The 16,081-nt window shown below is 36.0% G+C and overlaps 1 protein-coding gene across 1 annotated transcript in view; it reads right to left on the bottom strand.

The window, feature by feature from the left end:
• nol10 (nucleolar protein 10) overlaps positions 1 to 16,081 on the bottom strand; it is a 29,356-nt gene that overhangs the window by 11,396 nt on the left and 1,879 nt on the right. Inside the window, exons 3-14 of the mRNA XM_084097585.1 lie at positions 15,792 to 15,890; positions 15,616 to 15,693; positions 15,321 to 15,358; positions 14,454 to 14,590; positions 13,219 to 13,284; positions 12,281 to 12,341; positions 12,123 to 12,208; positions 10,241 to 10,319; positions 9,954 to 10,103; positions 9,776 to 9,842; positions 8,258 to 8,310; positions 2,425 to 2,551 (exon numbers count right to left, since the gene is read on the bottom strand). Of these exons, the coding sequence (XP_083953711.1) occupies positions 2,425 to 2,551; positions 8,258 to 8,310; positions 9,776 to 9,842; positions 9,954 to 10,103; positions 10,241 to 10,319; positions 12,123 to 12,208; positions 12,281 to 12,341; positions 13,219 to 13,284; positions 14,454 to 14,590; positions 15,321 to 15,358; positions 15,616 to 15,693; positions 15,792 to 15,890 (1,041 nt within the window). The remainder of the gene's footprint in view (positions 1 to 2,424; positions 2,552 to 8,257; positions 8,311 to 9,775; positions 9,843 to 9,953; positions 10,104 to 10,240; positions 10,320 to 12,122; positions 12,209 to 12,280; positions 12,342 to 13,218; positions 13,285 to 14,453; positions 14,591 to 15,320; positions 15,359 to 15,615; positions 15,694 to 15,791; positions 15,891 to 16,081) is intronic.

Genomic DNA, 16,081 nt, shown 5'->3' with positions numbered 1-16,081 from the left:
ATAGAACAGCTTTGTGTGAGAAACAAACCGAAATTCAAGACTCTTGCCTTCCATCCAATCAAATCATGATGCAACACTTCACATTACATAAAATATCCTGTATATTATCATACTTTTCATGCATTAGGCACCTTGAACTCACATTGAAATTTTTTAATAGCATTTTTTTATTTATTTAGAATTGATTAATCTATAAATTAATGATCATTTCAACATTTACTAATACTTTATTAAAACCAAAAGCTGTATCTGTTAATATTAATTAAAGGACATGAACTGACATTAACCAGTTGTATTTAGAAGATTGATACATTATAAATACTGTAATAATAAATGTATTGCCCATTGTTAGTTAATGCATTTCTGAACATTAACTAATGGGACATTTATTTGTACATGGTTACCTAAAATTTATTTTTTGTGAACTAAATCTTTAACATGATTAATAAATGCTGCTCTTACTTTGCATTGACTAATAATAATAATAATAATGTATACAGCCTTACTGAATTAACATCTTATTTGTTCAGGAGGAGGCACAACCAACTTTATCGGATCTCATGTGCATCTCAATGTGTAAGATTCTTATATTTTATCGGTCAAAATGATAAACAACATTTGACTTGCTTCATCATTGCTTTCAAAATTTGGTAAATGAGGGAAAGTTTCAGTTCCCATAACTTTTGTCTATGCTAGTGCACGAGCATAGGCAAAATCCTGTTACAAAATCCTGTTACATAATTTCTCTCCTGTTACATAATCCAGCCATTGCACCTGGCCCTCCACATCACCCCCACCCCCCCACCCCACACACACACACACACACACACACACACACACACACACACACACACACACACACACACACACACACACACACACACACACACACACACACACACACACACACACACGATCCGATCCGCTTTCTGCTGACGGCAGCATTCCTGAGAGGTTTTCCCATCTCCGACCCACTGAACTGGATCTTATCACCGCGGTAGGTCTGACTCCATCCAGTGTGGCGACTAACATATCTGTGATACTTGTCTCTGTTTGAAGTTTAGCAGATTGACGTTTTGAGGGTCAAAGCTTGTAATCACAGCTCTGCCTGTCTTTCGCAATTACTGGAATGTTCTCATAGTAAACACTTGGTATGCAGACTCACCCCAAACTCTGCATATAGCGTGTCATAACGTGCTCCTCAATGATAAAACTATAACTATGTCTATGAATCTGAAGCTGCAGAATTCCAGATGTCCTCTTCATCTGAACACACACAGGCTACCACTCACTTCCATTAAACAGTGCAAAACACTAAAAACAAAACACCAGAAAAACAGAGCTGGGGGAATGAAGAATAAAGGCATAGTTACTTTTTTGCCCAATCTTCTTTGAATTTTTGGTCTACTTTATTGCTTTCTGTGTATCAGAATAATTCATTGTGTCATCGGGTTCATGATCAGACGTACCGCTGTATCAGTGTCCTTATTTGCACATATACATTTCATTTGTTGAAGACATGATGAAATATCTGCGCATACACGGTGCTGGTTCATATTTGGAGTTGGAGAGTATGTGAAATATGTCTTTATTCTCTTGTATAATATGGAGAAACTGATGATGTAGAAACACACTCTCTAGGGCTGCACACTATATCGAATTTGTAATCGTGATTACAATTACGGATGCCACAATTACGTAATCGTTTAAAGGCGCAATTACAAAAAAAAGTTCACTATTGTGTGCTTAAGATGTGTTGTTTTTATTTTTACAGCTTATCTTAAGTTTTTTTTCCCCCATTGTTTTAATTTTAGTTTTAATAAAGTTAATATATAACTTTAATATAATTTATTATAATACCATGCATATTTACTTTGGTTTGGTTTCTTGAAAACCATATATTTGATATATATATTTGACATTTGAGGCTTAATGCTATAGAAAAACAAAAAAACGTTTTTCAGGAAGAGTGTTTTCAGCTGGTTTATTTTGATATAACAATATGGCATGCAGTGGCTTCAAACAATGGCATAAAGCTATTCAAAACATCATTCAATGTAAATTGTGATAATCGTAATTTATAATCGCAATTACAGTTTCAAGGGAATAATTGACAATTATGATTTTTGTCATAATCGTGCAGCCCTAATACTCTCCAGTCACAGCTGCCAATCACCACTCCGAATTACCGTATATACCTCACTTTGGTTCAACTTCACTTTTTAAAGCGGGAGAACAAAATAGCTAAGAAAAGCGGGAAAAAAAATGTCACTTTTCCCTTAATAATAAACATATTGAGTGTTATTGTGGTTTTCATTGGTGTGCAACCTGCACATATTTGTTAACATCCCAAAAAATGTGATGCTTTAATGCAAGTATTGTATTGGTGATCTTAGGACAAGGATCTTAGATTCTCCAACTTACCCAGGTTCTCCAGGTCTTGGCGGGTGACAAACTTGTAGTCGTCATAGATGGTGCTCTCCGGGTTCTCCTCAAGCTCCTCGGTGAGGTTATCCAGGAAGGAGCACCAGCGTGGAGCCGGACCGAGAGCCTGAAACACAGCAACACACAACAGAGAAAACGCAAGTCAATGGCAAATAAGGATCCTTTTCAGGTAGACCATGAATAGCTTCCCAAAAACATGGCAGTTTACAGATATTATAAAGATGATCTTCAACAATTAAGAATCAATCTAACAAAAATGATTGTAAACAATTGGTCAGATTTCACAGCAAAATCAAAAAGTTGCTTGAATGAAGGCTATTTTATGTGCCAGTTTGCATTGTGCTTAAATGTTGTGAAAAGAACATTTTCTTCCAAAATTCCCAGTGAAGTGGAAAAAAGGGTACATTATGGCAATATTATTTGTAAATGCCAATAATTTATGATGAAAGAAACAATAACCCTCTGATCTTTTCAACAAACCACCAGATAAAATTGTGGTTCACTTGAATAAATTATGACAGAATTCTATTAATATTGTAGAGTAAAATGTACTTCTCAAAGTAATAACAACAACAACGTATAAAAACATTAGATTGATTTATTATTATTAGGAATATCAAACAACCAAGATAGTTTAAAAGATGTTTTAACTTGTACAGTATACAAGTTCTGTTGTGCAGCCCCTTATTTGACAAAAGATACAAATGCAGTGTAAATTGTTAAAGTTTTATGATTTTTTTTCATTAGACACTTATTTTTATTTGATTACATTTTAAATTATTTATTTAATTTTTGTTTTTAAGTTTTATGAATTTATTTTTTAGACACCATTTTTTAGATCAAATTTTAATTAAATCCCGAAACATAATCCAGGAAAAAATACAACGGAGAAAACAGAATCAGGCAAAAAATAAAAAGGTTTTCATGTGTAAAAGAAGTAGCTTACTCTGAGGAGTTTACGTTGCAATTACATTCATTCTTGAAGTCTAACAAACACGTGGAATGCATTTCCTTCCCCATGAATGGTTTGAAATTAATATTGTTGTTGTTAAATATCAATATCACATGATATCGCCAAAAATATTATCATACAGCCCAACCCTAATTGTGTGTTTGGAGGAAATGTGATGAAAATAACATAAAACAGGCTTAATTTTCTTTATGAAAATATGAAATGTTATTTAATTGTATAATTTTCTTTTGAGATTAGTGTGAAATGTGATCCAGACATTGATATAAGATTCACTGTTAGAAGTTCTGAACCATGTTCTGTTTGACAGAAATGTCAGTGCTTTCATGAAGGGCTGATAAACTGAAATGATTTTATTGAGATCTCGAGTTTGTAGTTCTTATTTCTATAACTGTGTGTACTCAACTCAGGTCCTGCCCCGACAGTCTTTTCTGTCTTGTCTCTGTTTAATGTTTCTTTGTTTGTCTTGTGTCTGACCACATGGCTCTGTCTTTGTTAATGTTGGTCATGTGCTCTTCTAGTCCCGCCTCCTTGTTTCCCTTCACCACGCCCCATTGTTTAGTCCTTTTCTAGTCCTCATTTGCTTTTGACTGTGTTCACCTGATCCTCATGTACTCTGCTCTCTTTATATTGTACTCCTTTCCCTCTTGATCTGATCATTATGTAGTCTCATGTAAATTACATTTAGCCAAGGCTGCAAAACCGACTCCGTGTTATAAATATGTTAGACCTATCACTTCTGCCACTAAAGATTGCTTTATCAATAATCTTCCTGATCAGTTTCATCATCTCAGCATCCCGGATCTCAGCTTAGAAGAACTTGATATTGCAACAGAAACTTTTAACTCTCTCTTTTCCAGCACTTTAGACACAGTTGCTCCGTTGCGCTTAAAGAAGATTAAAGAAAATAGTCCAACGCCGTGGTACAACGAGCACACTCAGGCACTTAAGAGAGGAGGCAGAAAAATGGAGCGCAACTGGAAGAAAACAAAACTGGAAGTATTTCGGATTTCATGGAGGGAGAGCTCGATTACGTACAGAGAGGCCTTAAAAGCTGCTAGATCTGCTTATTTTTCAACCCTATTAGAAGAAAATAAACAAAACCCTAGGTATTTATTTGAAACAGTGGCTAAACTAACAAAAAATAAAGCTGATAGCCCAGAAGTTCCCAAGCAACACAGCAGTAATGACTTTATGAGCTTCTTCACTTATAAGATTGATAATATCAGGGACAAAATTATAACTATGCAACCGTCTACTACAGTATCGCATCAGGCAGTGCATTTAAGTCTCCCTGAGGAAAAATTTGATTCATTCATTGCTATAGGAGAGGAAGAATTTTGCAAACTCGTTAATTCATCTAAATCGACAACATGTATGTTAGACCCTATACCGACTAAGCTACTGAAAGAGATGTTCCCAGAGGTCATAGATCCTCTTCTTAATATCATTAATTCATCTTTGTCTCTAGGATACGTACCAAAAACATTTAAGCTGGCTATGATTAAACCGCTTGTTAAAAAAACGCAACTTGATCCTACAGAATTATAGCCTGGGAAAACCCAGACAACTTCCGGCAAATTTAGATTTGCTCTGCAAGTAGTCTGGCAAAGAGCTCATTCAAGCCCATTTCTAATCCGTCGAAATCGTGGCACCAATCAGAAACGTTGGGGCGGGCTTTACACAATGACGATCGCTCTGATTGGTTTTAGGTCTATCCAATTGCGCCCAGAGGCATTTGAGCGACGTCCGTTGGTGAAGCCCAAGCCACCAACTTTTAAATGCATTATTATATTCAAATTGCAAACACATGAGGACAGTCTCCATAAAAGACACACTGGCAGATGAACGTGCAATACATTTCTCTCCGAAACGGTAGGAAATTAAATTAGATTTAATAGAGGATTTTAACTGTGACACGATGATTGACAGGGCAGTTTACGTGACGGGATGCACGCGACAGATCCGTCTGATAAAGATGACGAAGTAGTATGTCCCAAAGCTTGCCTACTTTTTTGCTACACATTCAAAAGTAAATACCTTTTCTTCACAAAAACAGTACATACTTTTATGGCGTAGTGTAACTTAAGGCGAATTGGGACGCAGCATATGGCTTTACACGATGACGATCGCTCTGATTGGTTTTAGGTCTATCCAATTGCGCCCAGAGGCCTTTGAGTGACGTCCGTTAGTGACGCCCCTTTGGAAATGAGTTATTAATGAAGCTTTGCCAGACCATAACTCAGTTACTACTGAGAATGGTCTGGTTTTAACCAGGCTAACAGAATTAGTCAATTACAGGCCGATCTCGAATCTGCCTTTTCTGTCAAAGATATTAGAAAAAGCGGGATCCTCACAACTGTGTTCCTTTTTAGAAAGAAATGAGTCACAATATTTAGAGTCACAAATGATTTGCTCTTTTCATCCGATCGTGGTTGTATCTCTCTATTAGTGTTACTTGATCTTAGTGCTGCATTTGATACTATTGACCACAACATTCTTTTAAATAGACTAGAAAACTATGTTGGCATTAGTGGAATTGTATTTGGCATGGTTTAAATCATACTTATCTGACCGTTATCAGTTTGTAGCAGTAAATGAAGAGATGTCTTATCAATCACAAGTTCAGTATGGTGTACCACAAGGCTCAGTGCTAGGACCTTTGCTGTTCACTCTGTACATGCTACCCTTAGGAGATATCATTAGGAAGCATGGCATTAGTTTTCACTGTTATGCTGATGATACTCAGCTCTATATTTCTTCAAAACCTAAAGAAACTTACCAATTCACAAAATTGATGGAATGTATAGCTATATAAAAAATTGGATGACTAGTAATTTCCTACAACTTAATTCTGAAAAAACAGAGATTCTAATTATTGGACAAAAAACTTCCTCACGTAATAATCTAGAATACTGTCTAACACTTGATGGCTGCTCTGTCATGTCTTCGTCGTCGGTTAGGAACCTGGGTGTGCTCTTTGATACCAATCTTTCATTTGAAAGTCACATGTCTAGTATTTGTAAAACTGCATTTTTCCATCTTAAAAATATATCTAAATTACACCATATGCTCTCATTGACAAATGCGGAACAATTAGTTCATGCGTTCATGACCTCAAGGCTAGATTATTGTAATGCTCTACTGGGTGGTTGCCCTGACTGTGTTCGTTATTACACCCAAGAACAGAACACCACAATCGCTTAGACGCCATACACGCCCTGAGTGAGCTGTCACCTGCACATTATATAGCGCTGTGTATAATAGAAAAAGCAGTATCCTGCTTTTTCATCATAGCTGTCATCATAGTCCGCCATTGTTGATACGCTGGAGCAAGCGTATCAACAATGGCGGACTATGATGACAGCTCGCTCAGGGCAGATCTGTGTTGAAACGCTGCTGTCACTTAACAATCGTGGGAGGGGTGTCCGACCGTGTGACGTCACACGGTCAGACGGCTCGATTTGAGACAGGGGAAAACATATAAGGAGATTAAAAAAACACTGGATGGATATTTATCATTTTATGATGGTTGTGTACAGGCACTGCCAACACACATTTCAGTATAATCAACTTGTAAAAGTGCATGTACCATTATATGTCCCCTTTAAAACTCATCTTTGATCACCAAAATTACATATTTAAACGTTTTTCTTTGAAAAAATTCTTCACGCCTTAAAATATCTTGAATGTAACTCTACACTCTTCCCTCATTTAGTATGCGTGGTTCTATGAATATGCAAATTAGCCCCACCTCCACTCACTCACTCAGCTCAGAGATCCACTGGTTGACGATCACACGTTGATCTGATTGGTTACAAGGTAGTTTGTGACGTCAGAAACACCAGCGATTTCAAAGCGTGTTTTTGAGACTGTCTTTGGTTCACTGCAGTTTTAAGGAGAAAATACTCAGCAATGGTGTCGACTTATGAATTTACACATGGTTTGTCTTAAAGCATATTAAAAACACTACATAGACGTATAAACAACATTAAAAGCTGGATTATCACCACAGGGGGACTTTAACTATATAATTATATATATACGACTTATGCTATATAAATAAACTTGCCTTGCCTTAACTAATATTTTATTTCTTTTCTCTCTTGTTCCCTGCAATGTTGCAGTCTTGGTTTCATTTCTTTTTTTCCAGTTTCCAGTTATTTATTTCTAGACGACTTTTGTTTGTTTCCTTATTTATTTGCAAGATCCTGTTATTACGGTATTTAGTTTCTTTATTTGATTTTCTCTAGTCTTTACTCAGTTTAATTGGCTTTTATATCTTGTTGTCTTGGCCTATTAAATCTTGTCTTGTGTGTTGCGTTGATTCTCCTGGTCTGGCTAGTCCGGTGTTCCCTGAGCCGCTGCCTTGTGTCCATCTGTGGCCGTCACATCTTTGCGGTCTCATCCCCGACCAACCTGTTCTCCAGTTGTGTGCCCTGTATTCCCTGTATTTCCACCTCATCTATCTTGTGCTGTTACTTTGTTGTCAATAAATAACAACCCTTGGTTATTCTGCATCTGGGTCCTCCCTCTCAGAACTCCTGACACAGACAGAATAAATGCTCTCTTATTGCCAAACACACAGAGCGATATAATGTGCAGGTCTGGATCAGAAGGCAGTTTCTCAGAAAGGTTTCGGTTGCCCTTAACTACCACTGCTCTGTTAACTATAAACACTATAAAACCACTGGGAGGTTTGCTTTTACTTAGAAAGACATGAAAAGGAGTAATTTGTAGAAGGCGTTCAGGGACGTGCCGTGACTAATCAAGGTGCAAAATGTGCTCAAAGCATCTGCTCCTTTTCACGTCATACTTCATTTCGCGCCATCTGGTACTTACAGGAATGTAAAAGGTGTTCATTTTGGGATCTTCATTGGCAGTGAAGAGCATACCTGTAAATTGAGGCATATAGAAGCAATTAGAAAACAGAAACGCCACACAAAACCCCTATATATGCAAGTCACCTTCAACAGCAGTCAGATGATGGTCTGATGGTCACAAGACATGTGTGTATGCAGGCCTTATCATTCTAGATGTGTAAATATAATGCACTCACAATAAAGCAAGCACAATGAACCGGTCACCATCGTTCATGTTTGAGATCAGTAAGATTTTGGTCAGCAAGTCTCTTATGCGCACCATATTTTTGATCCAATGAATTATACAGTTAAAAAAATAGTCACTATTATTACAATTATTATAATGAAAGATTTTATATAGAGTTACTGTATTGTTGTAAGATGTTTAATTGTATATTGTGTTATACTTCATATGCATGTATTTTTATATAAATTTTAGTCAAAGTTTGCCATATATATGATTACATAATTATTTAGTCATATATAAAATGGCAATAAAAATGTTTAATGATTAACAGAATTTGCACTACCGTTCAAAAGTTTTTGAAAGAAGTCTCTTCTGCTCACCAAGGCTGCATTTATTTGATCAAAAATACACAAAATATTGTGGAATATTAAAACAATTTAAAATATGAATATAATTTGAATATATTTTAAAATGTAATTTATGCCTGAATTTTCAGCATCATTATTTATTATTTAATCAATGTTAAATCATTAATGTTAAAAACAGTTGTGCTGCTTCATATTTATTTCTGGAAACCGTGGTATCTTTGAAAAGAGCAGCATTTATTTATAATCGAAATCATTTGTAACAATATAAATGTCTTTACTGTCACTTTTGATAATTTAATGCGTCCTAGATGAATAAAAGTATTATTTTGGTTCTAAAAAACAAAACTCTTGAACATTAGTGTGGGTGTGCTGGTTTTATGCATCACGGTCTTTCTTCTAACATACAAAAAATATTTATTAAAACTGAAAACCCAAATCAGTACTTCACATCTATTTATTAATTTGGCATGTTGGCATTACTGCTAAATAAATCCTTCAGGACGATACAAGATCCTCTTTTGGTCCAGATCACCCTGCAGTGATAATGACTGGCAGATTGCCTTTTAAAAGGGGTGGGACACATTAAAAGCTCTTTATGGGGTTTTAAAAATCTAACAGTGTTTCGTTTAAGACAAACAGAGACATTCTCATTCTAGAGAGCATCTGATTGGACAAAAAAATTAAAGTTTGTACACACCCCTGTGAGCAAGTTGAGATCAATCATTTTGCTCTGCTTTCCAGTAAGAGAAAAACTGTAACTTTTAAACATATATTTTCGTCTACAAAGTTTATGTTGGCAACCTCCAGCAGTGTATAAATGACCTTAAAGCTCACACACAAGGGCGAAATGCCACAGAATTCAAATTTAGGTTTCATGGGGTCAGATAGAAATGAACTAGTATCTTATTGTGGTTAAACTTCAGTTCTATTTGTGTGAACTAACCAGAGCCGGGGTAGAGACACACATCATTGATGTTGGCCTGCGGTTCGATGGAGGAAAATACTCTTCCCTGAAATCAAGACAAAAAAAACAAAAAGTAGTTACGCTTCTGATGTTTTTCCAATAAAGGATCCATGCCGAACGTCTGGATAAAGAAATGCACCAGCGAAGCCGGTCTTACATTGTCTTTGTGCCACATCTTGATGATTTTGGAGTCGGCGGACAGCACCAGGTCCAGCGGCTCGTGGAAGTGAAGGGATTTGATGGGAAGACCATAGTAATGATCTTTAACTAGCAGAGGATGTGAAGAACGAAGATCATAGACGAGGATCTGAGAAGAAATCACAACTCCAGGTCAAAACAAGCACTGATGGCCATGAGTTCACGTTTGCTCTCTCCTTTGAGCTGAGGTGTCTCTATTTAACCAGGACTTTACACTTTAAAAGTGAGGGTTAAATCAGTAGTGACCTGTCCGGTGCTGGTGCCCACCGCCATTCCCAGAGAGCCGTTGAACTTCAGAGCGCTGACGGACGGCAGACCTTCCACCCTTCAAACACAGGACGTCAGACGGTTATTATAAAGTTGTCAAAAGTACCGACTTCGGTTCCAAGTCGGTACAGAAATTTTACAAATGTGACGCTTTGAGCGCTGCTGAGTGGAATCGTAAACACCTCTGATTTTCTCTGTCTTTTGTTCGTGACCCCAGTTATTGCAAGCCGTTGTGATATGCATGTCGCGATATATACATTTGTGATATTTCGATATATTGTGCAACCCTACTTTACAATAACAGCTTTGCATCACAGTAATAAACTGCATCTTAAAACCTATTACAATAGAACACAGTTATTTTAAATTGCTGAATTATTTCATAATTTACTGAAAATTTGATTTGTTGTTTTTGAAACAATAAATGCAGCCTTGGTGAGCAGAAAATCAAAAATATTAAAATATAATACAATGATTTAAATGTTTATAATAGAGATATTACAAACCTGAATAAGTTATATTCTTGCACCACTGGTGAAAAGTTTGAAACATGGAAGATTTTATTTAATGTTTTTGAAAGAAGTCTATTATGCTGATCAAGGCTGCATTTAATGGTAACACTTTACAAAAAGGTTTCATTTGTTATCATTAATTAACTACATTAGTTAACATGAACTAACAAATGTACAATACTTCTTCAGCATTTACAGCAATCTTAGTTCAATATTTACTATTACATGATTAAAATCAAAAGTTGTATCTGATAACACTAGTTAATGCACTGTGAACTAACATGAACATTCAACGTTTCATCAAGCTTTTTATTAACATTTACAAGGTTAATAAATGCTGTGAGAATATTGCTCAGTGTAAGTTCATGTTAGCTAAAGCATTAATGCTAACAAATGACACTAGTGTAAAGTGTATGCCATATATTTGATCAAAATTACAGTAAAAACAGTAATGTTGTGAAATACTATTGCAAATTTAAAATAACTATAGTGAATATTTATATAAAGTGTAATTTATTCCGGTGATCAAAGCTGAATTTTCAGCATCATTACTCCAGTCTTCAGTGTCACATGATCCTTCAGAAATCACTCTAATATGCCACTTAATATTTTTGAACCATGATCATTTTCAGGAATCTTTGTTGAATAGAAAGTTCAAAAGAACATACATTTCTATTTTAACAGAAATTTTAAATAGAAATATTTTGTAACATTATAAATGTCTTTACAATCACTTTTGATCAATTTAAAGCATAGCAAGTTTTTTTTCAAATCTTACTCAAACTTTTTAGCATCTGACAGTTTCCACAAAAATATGAAGCAGCACAACTTTTTCCAACATTGATAATAATAATAATAACTTTTTATTGAGCATTAAATCATCATATTAGAGTGATTTCTGAAGGATCATGTGACACTGAAGACTGGAGTAATGATGCTGAAAATTCAGCTTTGATCACAGGAATACATTACACTTTACATGTATAGAATGTTCTTTAAATTGTAATAGTATTTCAAAATATACAAAATATTACAGATTTTCTGGAGAGAGGAGAGACATCTTTCAAAAACATAAAAAACCCTGTAATTTTTCCAAACTTTTTTTTTTTAATTATATTTATATTTACTGTGATATCTCAGGTCTTCTGAAGCCATATGATAAACAGACTGGACCTTGTTCACAGAAAATCTTGTTTAACAGTCGACATTTTCATTGCACAACACTTGTTATGAGTCCCCAGAAAAACATAATCATGCGAGTATTGATAGACGAGATGGAGAGTAAACAATGGCAAATGGCTCATTCTTGGCTGAACACTGAACTATTTCTGTCCATGAATGAAACTTACTCAGTGTCGTCAGTGATGCTGCTGAGAGCGCAGTCCAGAACGCCCACTCGACCCCGGACACGAGGATCCCAGCAGTCCACTCTGCCCTTCACAAACACACACGCTCATTGATACACAGCGGCACAAACATCAGTCAGTCTGCTGGCATCAACACATACCTCTAATGTTCCCGCAGCAAACAAGTTATGGACGGGGTTGATGTCGCACACGTTGATTTCCCTGCGAAAATATGAGAATTGTTGTTTGGCAGTTTGTCATCATGTAGTGAAACATCTCAAACTATCATAAACAGCATTTTCTATTCCTCTCTTATATCTTATTGTAGCAGTCGCTCTTTAATTGAGAGAATATTTGTGTCATTTTAAATATGTACGTCACACAGCTAGACTACGCATTAAAAACAAAGAAATAGTGATCATCTACTAAAAATATACATTTCTAATATTAGGGGTGTAACGATGCCCTCATGTCACGATTCGATACACGATACTGAACTCACGATACGATATTATTGTGATACTACAAGACATATGATAAAAGGTTAACAAAAAATGTACTGTTTTTTAAAATGCTAAATTTGATATTACATTGTGTGTGTAAATGAACAGGCTTGGACTTGGTGCTGGAAACCCAAAGCACAGGACAATAGAGACACCAGAATAACAATATTCATGATTCTGGAGCTGAAAATACAGAATTATTTGAAACTAACATACATGCACTCCTTCACTGACTAGATATACAGTATTCAAAATAATATAGGCCACTTTTTACTGGTAACATCAGACATTTGGCATTATCAGGACCCACAAATATTCCCCATTGCTTTATTATACATTATATTCAACATTATATATAGTAGTTTAATATCGTACTGACACTAAAACTCTGAAAACTTGAATTTTTTCTCACAGAGAAATTGTCATTTTGGGAGAACTATCCACGATACATATTGATGCATTTTTTTATTGTGATATATTGTGACACGAAATATTGTTACACCCCTATTCCTTATAGAATGGATTCATTCGAAATGCACCTGAAGTGTTGGTGTTTGTGACTGTAGAAGTGCGCCCTCTGGTGGAGAGATACTTACGCCGCATCGGTCTGTAAGGAGTTCAGGAATCGGCCCTGTTCAAGATTCAGCCTGAAGATCTCCGAGCTACACATGCATTTCATTCAGAAGAACAAAAGAGAGGACACAAAGTTAGGAGTTAACAGGGATTTGCACAGAGTCCCGTGTATGTCTATAATTTGTAATGGTCCTAAAGGTCGTTTAATAACAAACAAAAATCAAAGCGAATCGAAGATAAAAGGTCCATTCACGTCGAGAGTGAACTGAAGAAGCACACTGGGTGTTCACTTGCGTTCATGTCAGGTGGACAGACGTCAGTCGTTCTAGCAAATCAGCCCACATTTTTCAACCATCATCTGATTATAAATATTTCACATGCTTTAATGCATTAATATACTGATAGCATCACAGCTTATGCATTACTGATATCTTATGACACAGATACGCTAATAAATGGATATTAAATATTACACTACTGGTCAAAAGCTTGGGATCAGTAAGATGCTTTATGTTTTGGAGAGAAGTTTCTTCTGCTCACCAAGGCTGCACTTATTTGATAAAAAATACAATAAAAACAGTAATATTGTAAAAAACAGCATCAAAAGAACAGCATTTATTTGAAATCGAAATCGTTTGTAATATTATAAATGTCTTTACTGTCACTTTTGATCAATTTAATCAAAAGCATTCTTGCTCAATAAAAGTGGTCTTAAATAAAAGAAATAGGTAACACTTCACAATAAGGTTTCATTTGTTAACCATTTTAGATCTAACAATGAACAATACTTCTACAGCATTTATTAATCTTAGTTAATGTTAATTTCAGCATTTACCTATACATTAAAATTAAGTTGTGATAACATTAGTTAATGCACTGTGAACTAACATGAACAAACAATGAACAGATGGATTTTATTAACTAACATTAACAAAGATTAATAAATACAGTAACAAATGCATTACTCATGTTACAGTTCATGTTAGTTTGTACATTGATAATGTTAGCAAAAGAAATGTTAGCACGAGTATTACCAATAATCTTACTGATCCCTTACTAACAGCAGAAAAAGAAAAGAAAAAGTGAGCAGAATGATATTAAAATATAAAACTGGAAATAAAAAACTAGCAGTTTAAGGATGATTATACAAATACAAGCCACGTTTGACCAATCATAAAGTGTCAGACAACCATAAAAGGAATATATTCAGTATAACAACAATATATTAGCTCTTGGTGTGAACAGTCTCTGTTTTTACCTGGCACCAACAAAGTAGAGATCGCAGGACGGGTAGTGGTAGGAGAAGTCCCGGCCAAACTTGGGGATGCGTGTCTTATAGTAGTGTCCGTGCTGAGAGTGGAACGACACACTGCGGTCGATGTGCAGAAACACCAGCTGGGACACACAAAAACACACTAAATGGATCTTTCACATTTGTTTATTCAAGTCAACGTTTGTCATATCACAGCATTAACTCTCAAACATCATGATGACAGAGTCTCTGCATCGTTTTAAACATCCATTTTAATGCGCTCATCGATTCGTCCCTGTTGGACAGACAATTTAAAGCCCCCCTGTGGTGAAAATCAAGTTTTTAATGTAGTTTATATGTCTATGTGGTGTTTTTAATATGCTTTAAGTCAAACCATGTGTAAATTCATAAGTCGACAGCATTGCTGAGTGTTTTCTCCTTAAAACTGCAGTGAACCAAAGACAGTCTCAAAAACACGCTTTGAAATCGCTGGTGTTTCTGACGTCACAAACTACCTTGTAACCAATCAGATCAACGTGTGATCGTCAACCAGTGGATCTCTGAGCTGAGTGAGTGAGTGGAGGCGGGGCTCATTTGCATATTCATAGAACCGCGCATACTAAATGAGGCAAGGGTGTCGAGTTACATTCAAGATATTTTAAGGCATGAAGAATTTTTTTCAAGGAAAAACCTTTTAAATATGTCCTTTTGGTGATGAAAGATGAGTTTTAAGGGATACAATGATTGGCTACAGGGGGATTTTAAGATTTCTAAAGGATATGCTAGTCTTTGGACGAATCATGTACAACAATAACATAAACAGCAGACAAACAGAAAGAGACACACAGACATATAAAGGCCGTTTGGGTTTACCTTCGAGTAGTCGTCTGATAGGATGTCAAACGCCACCACTGTGAGGGGAATAAACCAATGTCATCATCACGCAGCAGCTTTAACCAGCATCTTGTGTTATTCGTAATCAGCGGCACATTAATGACAGCTCAGGTTGTTTTTGTGTGGACAGTCTCATTAAATATTCAGTGCATTGGGCTTTTATTACAGAGACCATCACCCAACACCTTAGACCACTAACACTAGCACATATAACATGAAGCGTTCAGACCCTGCATGCTGATTGGCCGCATTATACAGTTATTATAACACTTACCATCAGAGTCCAGGCACCTCTCAAACTTCAGAGACAACTGGTAAGTGTCATAGCATCGGACTCTAGGTTTGTACGTGCCTGAAAGCATTCAAAAAGATTTCAGTGTTCACCATCATCTGTCCCCGCTCTACATTCAGCTTGTACACAGCACAGGTAAAGCTGGTAAAGACACAGACCTGCCGCTAAAACGAACTGGCCATCTCGTGACACTTTGATGGAGGTGCAGACTGTGGGCATCTCAAAATCCTGGATGAGCTCGATCCTCCTCTGGATGTCTATTACACACACACACACAGAAATACATAACCACGTGTCTTTATTTAAAGCTCCACAGGAGAAAGTGTGGAAAGCTGTGCTAAAGAAGGTATAACTAACACATCAAATTATGATTTAAGAAGTCTGCTTTTAGCTGACATTAACAGAAAAAGATCATACTCTATAGGCCATAGAAATATGCAAATATTAT

The sequence above is a fragment of the Abramis brama genome (assembly GCF_963993115.1).
Source record: "Abramis brama genome assembly, chromosome: 21".
Classification (NCBI taxonomy): domain Eukaryota; kingdom Metazoa; phylum Chordata; class Actinopteri; order Cypriniformes; family Leuciscidae; genus Abramis; species Abramis brama.
This window is presented reverse-complemented; position numbering and strand designations above follow the sequence as displayed.